Source organism: Cynocephalus volans, chromosome 1 (assembly GCF_027409185.1).
Source record: "Cynocephalus volans isolate mCynVol1 chromosome 1, mCynVol1.pri, whole genome shotgun sequence".
Taxonomy (NCBI): domain Eukaryota; kingdom Metazoa; phylum Chordata; class Mammalia; order Dermoptera; family Cynocephalidae; genus Cynocephalus; species Cynocephalus volans.
This window is the reverse complement of record NC_084460.1, coordinates 299,935,245-299,947,821: the sequence shown is the minus strand read 5'-3', so window position 1 is coordinate 299,947,821 and position 12,577 is coordinate 299,935,245. Positions and strand designations below refer to the sequence as shown.

At 51.6% G+C, this 12,577-nt stretch overlaps 1 protein-coding gene across 5 annotated transcripts in view; it reads left to right on the top strand.

Moving 5' to 3' along the window:
* The window catches only part of PER2 (period circadian regulator 2), a 45,351-nt gene extending 37,204 nt beyond the window's left edge, over window positions 1–8,147 (top strand). For all 5 annotated transcript variants that reach the window (XM_063091595.1, XM_063091602.1, XM_063091586.1 and 2 more), the window contains 4 exons: window positions 1,138–1,309; window positions 2,309–2,501; window positions 3,546–3,696; window positions 5,979–8,147. In XM_063091595.1, the coding sequence (XP_062947665.1) occupies window positions 1,138–1,309; window positions 2,309–2,501; window positions 3,546–3,696; window positions 5,979–6,128 (666 nt within the window). In that variant the 3' untranslated portion in view covers window positions 6,129–8,147. The remainder of the gene's footprint in view (window positions 1–1,137; window positions 1,310–2,308; window positions 2,502–3,545; window positions 3,697–5,978) is intronic.
* The last annotated feature ends 4,430 nt before the right edge of the window (window positions 8,148–12,577 follow it).

Here is a 12,577-nt window from a genome sequence, read left to right as displayed (position 1 = left end):
CTAGAACCAGCCTTGGCACAGCTCCCATCCTCCAGAGCCTTAAGGACACTAAGGGTTACGAGTATTGATACTCAGTTGAGGAAATTTTCATTCTATGTCCAGTTAAACACTTGTGTGCTTCCAGACGAGCTTCGGTGTGTAGCAGTACAAGCTGCCAGCCATAGGCGCTCAGGAGAGGGGCTGTCTTGGGGGATTCTCCACCTTCGGCACCTGTACGAGGATGTGGAGCCTGGGAATGTATATTGGTTCTTCCAGTTGTCCACCACCCTGCTGACTCCTGTTTCTGGGGCCCTGGACCTACGGTCCAGGTTTCCAAGATTCCGAGGGTCAGGGGTGCTCCCCAGGCCCAGCCCCCCCTCATTCCCAAGGCAGCGCTCCCCCAGGTGTGCAGAGACCCCCCACTCTGAGGAGCAGGCTTTTGGAGTGCTGCAGAAAGCATTTCTCTGATTCCATGTCTGCCGCACACAAGGAAGGGTTTGTGGCTGAGGAACAGGAGAAGCTTTTCCTCGCTGGGATTAAATTTTGTTAGATGGTGTATTAGTCCGTTTCTGTTGCTTATAACAGAAATACCTGGAACTGGGTGATTTATCAGAAGATGAAACTTATTGCGTACAGTTTGGGAGGCTGGGAAGTCCAAAGTCCAGGGAACACATCTGGTGAGAGCCTTGTGGTGGCAACAGTGACCCAGGGGTCTCACATGGCAGAATGGTGGAGCAGAGAGAGAGAACTTCTTCATGTGCTCTCCTTTTAAAGCCCTCAGAACCACTCCCACAACCACCACCAAGCCATCAACTTAGTCATCTCTTCAAGGCTCTGCCTTTCAATTACCATAAGAGGATTTCCCACCCTCAGCGGTTACAGGGGGGATTAATTTTGGGGGGGACATTCAATCCAAGGCAGATGACATTCATAGAGCACCAATGACATTCTCTCTGTAGTCCCTTAACCGTGGAGTCTACTCCTTTGGCCTTCCTTGGCACATGAAGGAAGAGCTCATGTTCCGTTTGGCACCTCGTGTGGACAAGCTGCTCAGCAGCTCTCCCTCTACCCCACCCCTGCACTGTACCCTTGCTGTGTGTGTTGCGTCACAAGCAAGCCCCCATGAACAGTGGTGTCTTCTTCTCCCTGTCCCTGAAGCATGAGGAGCCCTCAGATGCCCAGAACAGTGACGCCCTCTCCACATCCAGCGAGCTGCTCAAACTCTTATTGAACGAGGACCTCTGCTCAGCCACAGGGTCAGCCTTGTCTGGGAGTGGGGCCTCCGCCACCTCGGACTCTCTGGGCTGTGACACATCCAGGAGCAGGGCAGGTATGTTGGTCCTGGGACGTGGGCGCTTGGATGTTGGATGCATTTGGAAGATTCCCCCAGGATAGACTGCACAGAACCACAGGCTGACGTCCGTGCCCAGGGCAGGTCCCACTGGTGCTCTCGAGCGGCCCCTCAGAGCCCACGTGGTTCACACACACAGACACTGCTCCTGCCTGCGCTGTCCCGGGTTGGCGTGGCAGGCCCTCTCTAGTCAGAATTCCACATCCTACCTCTTCACTTCGGATTTCAGTGTCACTGCAGATCTCACCCCCTGCCAACCCCTTGCTGGGCCATCCCTCATAGTCCCCAGGTAGTAGTTTACCTTCCTGAGTTAGTTCTATTCAAATGAAATAGGGTAAGGACCATCTGCAAGCCTTTATAGACCGGGATCTTTCCATGAAGCTTTGTCAGCCAGAAATGCATACACTGTCCACAAAACCCAAGCTCCCTCCTTCCCTGAAGTGTGCTTGCACTTCACCTGGTTTGCAGCCTCTCTGCCTGGGTGAGGCCAGCTGGGGAGCTCTCCAGGCCGGCCGCCTTTCTCTCAGGAAGCCGCGTGTCGCTGTGGTCTGCACTGAGTCAAGAGATAGTGGGCACTTGGGAAAGAAGATCAAGGTTTCTAAGACACGACCCCGCCTGAGCATCTTGGGGCCTCCCCAGGAAAGCATCACCTCCATGGTGCTAGCAGATACCCTGTTTTCTAATTATCTAGATGACTTGAGAATCAGAAAGATAAGGGGGACATTGATGTGTACAATCAACTGTTACAATTTTTTTTTAAAAATTGGTTTTGACCTGAGTCTGGCATACCTAATTGCTTTTTAAATACACTTTGTAAAGCAACAACAAAAAGAGAAAGATAAGGGGGAAGTCCACCAACAGACAATGGTAACCTAATGAAACTCTTCAGTTCTCTAAAATTGTCATAACTGTATAAGCACATGGTGCAAGGTTTAATTTCATTTCAAGGTTTTGACTGGCCACATTTTGTGTTTAAAGGCAGTAGTGACACAAGTCACACCAGCAGATATTTTGGAAGCATTGACTCTTCAGAGAATAATCACAAAGCAAAAGTGAACGCAGATACGGAAGACAGTGAGCATTTCATCAAGTACGTCCTGCAAGATCCCATTTGGCTGCTGATGGCAGACACGGACCACAGCGTCATGATGACGTACCAGCTGCCTTCCCGGTAACCACTCGGCCTTTGCCTCGGAGCACTGGGAGGGCTGGCCTCAAGGAGCTTCCAAAACCCTGAGGGCATCCAGCCAGGGCAGGCGCCCCTCTGGAAGCCCAAGCTTAGAGCTGGTTGGTGTGGAGACAAAGATGTGGGGCTCGCTCCTGTGCCGCCACGGGGCCAGCAGGGCCCTGCAGTGTGACCAGTGCAGGCGGAGAGCCCTGCAGAGTATACCCTACAGGCTGTGAGGAAGGCTGGCTCCTGGCATCTCTTCCAGGTGTCACACAGCTTTTTGAAGCATTTTTGACAGCGTCATCTCTTTTGCTCTATGCCCAGTGACCCTGTGGGGTAAATGAGGTGTGTGTGTTAGAGTTAAAGGAACCAAGGGTCAAGGTGGGTGACCAGCCCAAGGCTGCCAGCTGCTCGTAGTGACCCTGGGTCTGTGCGCAGGCTCTGAGTCCATGTTGGGCTGCTCTGTGGAACTGGACGTGGTCCCTATCACTGCAGAGCACCCCCTTGGTAGGGGAAGCTGGGACAGAGGTGGGAAGGGAGGAAAGATTAACCCCTGAGATGAGAACAGCCAGGCCTCTGGTCATCAGGGAGATTAGGGCTCCATCTCCAGAGCAGCTGCAGTTCAGCCCAGTACCAGCCAGTGGCGGAGGAAGGTTCTGCTATCTACCACCCAGATGGTAAGAACCTCTTGGGTTCACCACGCTCTGCAGAACCAAGCCCAAGGGGACAAGCTTGCACCTGCAGATACCCAGCCCCCACATCTAGTTCAAAGTAAACCAAAAACTTGACCCAGATTATCATTTTAGTAGAAAGGCTACAGATTATTTACTCAGGAGATTAACTTACTTTAAACAGAGTAATTTATTTTAATTTGTTGTTGTTGGGGTAATTTATTTTAAATGAAAAGGAAATTTGCATTAAACAAAACTGTCTACACCTACATTATTACAATTGAAAGAATTTCTAGAAAAATGAGGTTTTTTTAGAAAGAAAACAAAAAATCCTAAGACGTTGTAAACCTTTTCTTTTTCTAAATATTTTGTGAAGAAATTTAGAAACGGTTTTAAAGGAGGACAGAGAGAAGTTGAAGCTGCTGCAGAAATCCCAGCCCCGGTTCTCAGAGGGCCAGAGGCAGGAGCTGCACGAAGTGCACCCGTGGATGCAGGCAGGCGGCCTGCCCGCGGCCGTGGACGTGGCGGTAAGCTCGGAGGGCTTGTCTTCCCACGCTGGGTCCAAAGGCACCATCGTGGGAACTTGATACTGTCTTTGCAACTTTTCTGTAAATTTAAAACTCGTAAAATAAAAAGTTTATCCAAAAAAAAAAAGGTACTGTGACACTAAGTCTACTTCAGAGAACTTTCTTCCAGTGGCTTCTCAACCTTGATTCTAAACAGATTTAAATACCAAATTGTAATTGCTTGCTGAAATTTGAATTTGTTTCCTCTCTTTAAATTATGTTTTCTATTTAAAAAAAAACATGAAAACAAAAAACAAAACACCTCTTCTGTCATAAACCCTCACCCTCCATGCAGACCATGAAATTGCGTGAAAATAGAGTTGCTGCCCTTATGTGCTGACCAGGCTGCGTCCCCTGCCCGCTGCCCCGCAGATCCCTGGTCCTTCCTGAGTTTCAGAGGCATGCACATTCTAGCCCCTCTCTCTGGGCTCTCTCCTGACACCCCCTGCCCCCACGCTGTGGCAGTCGCTCTGGGCAGGGTCTCAGGGTCCTCCAGCTGCTGACTGGGGTGCCGTTTCTCAGTCCTCATCTTTCAGAACCGTTGGCAGCCGTTACTGGCAGTCACTGTCCCTCTCCTCAGAGCTCTTCCTTCCCTTGGCCTCCTGCTCTCCCCGCTGGCTCCTTCTCTCCTTCCCACCTCAGGCTCAGTGTCTGCACCTCTCTCCTCTGCCTGCGCTCGCTCTGGGATCACCCCTCTCACCCAGCGACTGGAGATAGCGCCAGATCCGTCTCCATCCCAGGCCTCTGTCCAGCGTGATGTTTCCAAAACCCAGCTCCTAATTACCCTCGCAGAAAACCACTCCCCTATTCCCTTCCCATCTCACTCAGGGTGACTCCATTGTTCCAGCTGCTGAGGCCACAGACACTGGAGTCACCCAGACTCTCCTCTTGTGCGCAATCCATTCCATTACAAATCGTAGTGGCTCAACCACCCAGCTGACAGAAGTCAGCCACTGCTCATCACCTCCAGTGTCACCATCCTGGTCAAAGCCTTGGCGACGCTTCCCTTGGATGTCAGAGTGGCCTCCCGGCTGTACTTGCTGCTCCCTTTGTCCCCTGCAGTCAGATCGCACCACCCCTCAGCCCAAATCCCTTCCAGTGGTGCCCTATCTCGGTCAGAATAAATGGCTGCAAAGCCACGCAGATCTGTGCCCCCCACATCTCCCACCTCATCTCCCTTTGCCCCTCGCACTCTCCTCCCAGCTACACTGGCCTCTTGGCTGTTCCCTGAACTGCCGCAGAATCTCTGCACCTGCCTTTCCTCCTGCCTGGAGCCTTCTTTCCTCCTGCCTGGAGCCTTCTTTCCTCAGACAGACACGTGCCTCGTTCTGGCTTCTTTCACATCTTTTTTTCCACCTGCCGCTGTCTTAGTTATCTATTGTTGCATAATGACCCCAAAACTCAGTGACTTCAAATTATAAACATGTATTTTCTCGTGGTGTCTTTGGCTCAGGAATTTGAGAGCAGCTTAGCTGGGGGCTCTGGCTCAGGGTCTCTCCTGAGGTTGGAGGCAAGACAGTGGTCAGGGTGTCTGATAGTGGTCAAGCGGAGGTGGAGGATCTGCTTCCATGGAGACTCCTTCACAGGCCTGCCTGGGCGTGGGGGAGGGTGGCTATTGGCAGCGGCCTCAGTTCCTCGCCATAGGGACCTCTCCACAAGGCTGCTTGGGTGTCCTCATGCCATGGCTGCTGGCTTTGTAGAGAGCAAGAGAAAGCTGGGTGCCTTTTATGACCCAGTCTCAGAAGTCACACACTCTCTGTTAGAGGCAAATTCCTAATCCAGCCCACGCCTAAGGGGAGCGGAATTACCCTCCACCTTTTGAGGGAGGGGAGGCAGAGAATGTGTGGACGTGCTCTAAAACTACATAGTTACCGTCTCTGTGGCCTTTCCCGAAGGTCCAGTTTAAAATTACAGACATCAAATGGAAGGAAAAAGACAAATAATAATAATAATAATAATAAAGATGGAAAACATTACAGGTGTCCTCCACGCACTCTCTGCGTGGCCTGGTCCACCTCAGCACAGCACTTTCCGTCTTCTGATATACCACGGGGCACTTTTTGTTTAGTTTACTGTCTCACTCCTCTACCAGAATGTCAGCTCCAGGACAGGGACTTTGTCTCTGTGGCCAGCATCCTCACAGCTGACCCCTGGTCAGCACCTCACTCAGTGTGAACAACTTTTTTGTAACAGAAATCTCAAATATCATGTTTGTTACTGATTTCACATTTTTTTCTTTTAAGGAATGTGTTTACTGTGAAAACAAGGAAAAAGGCAACATTTGTGTACCGTATGAGGAAGATATTTCTTCTCTGGGACTCACTGAAGCATCAGGTACCAAAGAAGAGAAACATGGACCCTGCTTGAGTCACACGAACCAAGAACAGACGTAACCCTCCCCTCCCACAGCCCCAGCAGCCAGTGGTCTGCACTGGGTGCTGTTGGAAGAGAGGCGAGAGCTTCACGCCTGTTTCTAATGAAATGGACATAGGACATCTGTACTTAGGTGGCTCTTTAATAGTTTTCTGGAGTGACAACTGTGGAGGGAGGGGAAGGTTTGGGAAGAAATATGCTTTTATATTTAAAATATAAATACGGAGTTTGGGGGATGGAGGAAGAGATTACAGTTGTTATTTAACATGAGGAAGATTAGACGTTGCCCTGGTGCTCTCAGAAGTCCTCGACCGCCATAAGACTTCTGTCCAAGCACGAGTGTCCACTGGCTCTCTGTCGTCATCACGAGGCATCATACCAGGCTGTGACGAATAACCAGGATGCCACATGTGACTCTGAGCTGAGGGCTCTGGCCTTCTGGAACTTTTCCAAGGTGTGCTGGAATCAGATCAATTCTGTCCTGTCTTGGGGGCTTGCTGTTTATCTAAATTAGCATTTAGTCAAGCTACATTTTTTTTTTTTTTACCTACCAAGTGGAGATAACACCCTCTCCTAATTTCTTTCAAAATGTTTCACATTCAGTGGTGTGAAGCGTAGTTAGGCAAACCAACAGCTTTGGCATCGGGTGCTGTAGTGGTGACATCCCGATCTGAAGTGTCCTCTGTCTGCAGTGGACAAAGTTGAAATTCTCACTCTGAACTGAAGAAGCTTAGTGGTTTGCATGACCAGCTCCGTCAGATTCGTGCACACCCAGACCCTCTGTCTCTTTCTACATCATTCTTGTGTCCTTATCAGACCATGATAGTCAACGTGTAGATAAAAATTTATCAGTCATCTCTTTACGGTGCCTTCTGCACACCAGGCTTTGACTGCCACATTCGGGACCCGGTGGTGTTTGTTCTTTGGTTGGAGCCTCCCGGGCATCCCCTCTGGCCCAGCCAAGCCAGCTCCTCCTCCTGGCAGAGAGCAGCCCTCTGCCTGTGCCAGCCGGTGCCCCGTGGCTTCTGTGGCACCTGTGTTCTGGGGGCACCAGCCCCACTCTATGAGCCTTGACTCCACATGGTACAGCTTCTGGTCTCTGCCAGCATCACCAGCACTTTCATCTCACTGGACGCTTGGGGAAGATTGGGGCCAAACTGCCCAACGTTTTACAAAACCACATGTTGCATCATATATCCCAAGACTGTGTGGAAAAATGCAATATTGGCCCCTGGTGTGAGTAAGACGTTACCTCTGATGAAACGATGGACCTAAAGTTGGACCGAGTCTATGAAGTGTAAGAAGAAGCAGGGTTTTCTTTGTTCTTTGATGTAGAAGCAGCTACGAGAAAGGTGACATCTCCTTGTAATCCCATTGGTTTTCGTATTAAAACCATCTTATGCTCGAATATTAATCCTATTTTTCATAAGAACACTTTATGAGTTTTTCTTTTTAATTTACAAAGCAGCATCACCTTCAGAAGCCCAAGATAAGGTCGTAGTCTGCATTTTTATGGAAATGAGATGTTACAAACTTTTCTGCCTCTAAAGTCAGATCATAAGGGGATGATAGTCTAAGGTTACATGTATGTTACCTAAACACAAAACTGCCAAAATGTTCTCACTCTACTGTTACGAATGTTTACCGTAAGCGTTATTTTATTATTTAAGGTATATTCACTGATTGTTAACTGTAGCTTCAACACATGCCGAGAAGTTGACTTAATAGGATCATTTTGTGAATTTGTTTACATGATGCCAAGCATCGAGTTGTGTTTTCTTTAGTATGTGTGCTTACACAGGTGTCATAAAAACTTTCTCTCTGTTTTAAACTGAGCCTTCTTTTTAATATATTCCTAAAAAGATATGTAAATAAGCTCTCAGAGTTTGTGGAACGATGTGTCGAGCCTAGCCGGACAAGTGGTTTGTTCATGTGCAAACCAAACTTTCGTCACCCAGTGCAATATATTTGACTGCTTGTGTCTTTTCATGACTTTACTGCCTTTTAGAAAATTGATAAATAAAGCAAGTATATTTTTAGTTTTAGTTTTATGTATTTTTAATATAGCACAGAGGAAAACCTGAATAAAGATCAAAGATTATCACAAGATTTTTAAAAAAAACATAACTCCAGAAATTCTGTATGAGGGAATCCTCAGTCCCAAAGGCCTCCTCGTCACTTCCTGTGTACGGCTTGCTTCTTGCTGGGGGGGGGGGGGGTTGTGTGTGTGTGTGTGTGTGTGTGTGTGTGTGTGTGTTTGTGTACTTTCTATAATGCACATCTAATCATCTAATCATTTTTCCTCTTGCAAATGGGGGTGTGGCTGCTTGGCTTAGCCCCCAGAGCTCCCTCCACACTGATCCCAGGCTCTCACCTTCATTCCCCACCAGGGGTTGTCAGGCCCACCTGGGCTGGCTGCCTATGTGGCCATGAAGCTGAAGGCAGAGAAGTCAAAAGGATGCCACATCAGAAAGGCCTTGTGTCCCCATCGGGAATGATACAGGCAGCACAGCACAATCCTCCCACCCCAGCCCTTCTTTCCTCACGGTGATGATGCCTTGGGAGCCCTGGCCAAATTGTGGAGGTCTGCACAGGCCTGCTCCCCACTCCCTCCCACTTGTCAAACCAGGGCTTTTAGGGTTGGAGCACAGAGATGAGTGGATCCTGGACCCAACGTCCAGCCTCCCAGAGCTCCTTAAGCAGGAGGGAGGGCTTGACTCTGCCTCCTGGCCTGGCTGCCTACCTCCAAGTGCTGATTAGGGGACGAATGGTAAAGTCCTCCTAGTGAGCACAAAGGCCTCTGCAAACCGCCCTAAATACGGCTGTTTCATTGAATGAACTTTTGAGAGCCTTTGGGGGGACTCTTAATTGCATGTTTACTTGTCATATAACCCCAAGGGCACCCCCTCCTCCTTTATTTCCAAACCAAAAGGAGATTCTCTGAGTCTCCTGGGCAGCTTGCCCACAAGGGGCCTGGACGTCTGCCAGCTGGCCGCTGCTTTTGTTCCCCCGGGGATTTATGGCACGCCACCCCTGCTGCTCACCGGTCCCCCTGTGCAATCACGGCCTTGCCCAGCCTCTGCTGGCCTCCATTCCTGGTTCTGGGGGGATCTAAGGGCCCAAATGCTCAGGAAGTCTGTGCTCAGGCAAACTTTGAAGGCAGGATGGGTCCAAAGGAAAAACAGCAGGAAGTGGGTTGGCTTGGGGAGGCTCTGTGAAAGAGGGAGGGAGGGCTTGGTGGCCCCAAGGTCGGGTAGAGCCAAGCTTCTGGGACAGACAGGCCAAGCAAGGCAGCCAATGGACCCACTAACGGAAATTGAAGCTGACTTTGCAGATGGGACCACGGGCAACTTCCTGCCCAACCAAGAAGGACTTTGCTGACTCACACACTTATGATCTTTCCTCTCAAGGATCATTGGTCACACCGAGGCATATTCCAATGTTTAATTTCTCTTTCCCTCTACTCTAGACAGCTTCCCCAAAGTCCCACTGGGTCAGACAAGGCTTCTAAGTTCCATAGCCCTCCCTTCAGCCTCCTCCCTCTCCCAGTTCCTGTCACTTGAGCTTTTGTTTTTACAAAGTCAACTTTATATCATGTCCTATAACCATAATTAAGCCTCTCTTGCCTTCTCTATAGATTGATTCTAAATGTTGAAACCCTGTGTACACTGTTGCATTGTTAAATTGTGAAAGAATTGTTAACTCCTGAGCCAAGTAATGTGCTAAGATTACATTAATTTTCTTGGGCAGCTTTTTGTTTTTCCTGTAGTTCCTAGTTGCCTTTCATTTTTTGCTTGCACCATTTGCCTTTATCATGTCCTCCTCTTCCCCCACATGTACTTCCCTGTCCGGTTAGGTGTTCTCTTGCTCTTTCTCCAGAGGCCTCCCCCAGGACCCTGATCATCCTGTTCCACCATGAACTGCCTTTCATAAAGAGCATTCTAAAACATCTATTTGGCCTGTTCACTTGGATAATGGAAGGGTTAAGAACCAGTTTGCAAACTTGGAAGTTCAAGAAATGTCACTGAGTTTATTTTCTCCTATTTCAGTTTCTCAAAGTAGTGGAAACCTAATTGTAGTTGAAAGATTCAGAAAGAATTGGTACCAACATGAGAAATCAGGCTAGAAGGAGTTGGCACAGGCAGCACGGCAGAGGCATAGGGACAGAATCTAGCCTCACCTGCCCCCAGGGGGTTGGGCTTATATTTCTTCTTGTGGTGAGTTGTGTTGCTCTGATTGGCCATAGCTTATGTTAATGAGAAGTTAAATAAAATATCCAGTGGGAGTTGTTGAGGACTTACGTTAATCAGGTGACTTTTAGGTTTGTGATTATTGGTTCCCTTAGTGTATAAAGTAGGGTTTCAGGGGGGACCGATGGCATGGAGTTCTGTTGTGGTTATGAGTTCCTCTGTCTTTTTATTTTATGGGGAAGTGTCATAGGGCTGGAACTGCCCTTTTGAGTATCTTTGGATGGCACCGTCTTAAGTAGTCCTCCCGAAACCTAATAGTAGTCACTTGGGGGGTCTCCATCCCTGAGGTGATGTCTTAAGTGGCGAAGGAGAGTAAAGTCACAGGCCAGCTATGGGCTCTCTTGGGATCCACCACTCCAGTCCCTACCCCGCCAGCCCCACCACTATGAGAGGGAAGGGCAGTGGGTCTCTGAGCAGCTTGCGGAGGGTGGGTGGAAGATAGCCAAGCTTTTTGGTTTGTGTGTGGAGGAGACTAAGGACAACAGGCTGCAGGGAGTGAAATAAAGGGGCAGGTTTACATCTGGGTGACTGAGAGTGGGCTGGGGGAAGTCTCGGGGACCTTCTCACAGAGGAGCAACCAAGGTAACAGTAGGCAGGAAGTGCTCCCAGGTTATACTTACTTTTTAAAAAATTTTTCGGCAGCTGGTGGGTAAGGGGATTCAAACCCTTGACCTTAGTGTCATCAGCATCACGCTGTACTGAGCGAGCTAACAGCCAGTCTCTCCAGTTGGTTATAGAGGTTAGTAAAGTGACTTTGAAAACCTTCAACTTCTCACAAAACTTGCTTTGCCTAAAGCCTGTGGGGTCACTCTGGAGGGGAGCCAGAAGTGAAGGGGCCACAGGAGAACTGCCAGACCAATCCCAGGGAGGGTTTGGGGGCAGGGGTGGCTGTGGCCTAGTTGGGCCACCCAGCCCAATGGCTGCAGGCCTTCGATATTCCCCTCCCCCTCAGCCTTCCAGCCAGGTTAGGGACAACCCCTCACCTTTGCTATCCAAGCCCTTCCACAGAGGCAGGCTCTGTGCTGGGAGGTGGGGAGGCGGTCCTAGGTCAGACTGTGCCCTTGACCAGGGACGTTCACAGCCGGGTTTGTACTTCGGGGCTGGGTAAGGGGCTGCTGCAGGTGTAAGCATGTGGCAGGGTGGGTCGGGTCCCACCAGGAAGATGGAGAGGGAACGAGATCTGCACAGTGAGAAGGCAGCCACTGCCGGGAGCGGGGAGGTAGGTGCAGCACATCCAGGTTAAAGTCTCGGTGTGTACGAAGTCCCGGCAGGGAGAAGGCATCTCGGCATCGGACTGTGCCGGGACCGAGGCCCGTGGGGCGGGGAAGGGCCGGGTCCCCAGGGCGCTGCCCAACGGCGCGGTCCCACCGCCCACGCAGCCCACCCGCGGCGAGGCGACGGCAGATGGGCGGCCGCGGTGGGGGTCGCGGGCGTCTAGCCGTCCGAGCGCGCCCGCCGGACAAAGCGGCCCGAGACAAAGGCGCGGCCAACACCTGTCGCTCTTGGCTGGGCCGCCGCTTTTCTCCGCCGGAGCGGCTGCAGCTGCCAACTGTCGCGGGCATCAAGTTACGGGGGCCAGACGGCAGCCTCCGCGGGCGGGAGCCGAGGGGGCGCGGGGGGCTGCGAGGGGACACGAACGGGGAGGTGGCTGGGGGGCAGCGAAGGGCGGGCGGTGTGTGCGGAGGGGTGGAGGGGGTGACCAGGACAGCAGAGCCCGGAGGAGCAGCGCGGGCGGGACGATGCCGGCCGCCCCTCACCCCGCTGGCACTGGCTCCCGCCTCCCCGGGCTCGCAGACACCCGAGCCCGGACCCGAAGCTCCGTCCAGGTCCGGAGACCGCGGACTCGACTGCGGCTCTGGCCCCCGGGAGCCGGCCCGGGGACTGGGCCGCAGCGCTCCGCACCGGAGCCACCTTCGGTGAACTGAGAGCGCGCGAACCGACGGACAGATGGACGGAGGGAAACAGGCGCACCCGGGGTCGCCGTCCCCTCGGGCGCCCCCCCCCCCGCGGGGGTCCCGGCCAGGCCCCGCTGGTGGCCCCGCCCCGCCAGCTGCCGGCCGCCTAGGGCCGCGGGGCTGCACAAAGCGCGCCGCTCCCATTGGCCGCGGCTCGCCTCGCTGCGGGCGGCTCCGCGTCCGAACGGCCAATCGGCGCATTGAGATGCAAATAAGGCGCTATAAAGGGGGCGGTACCGCCGCGGCCGGAAGGGAGCGTGGGCG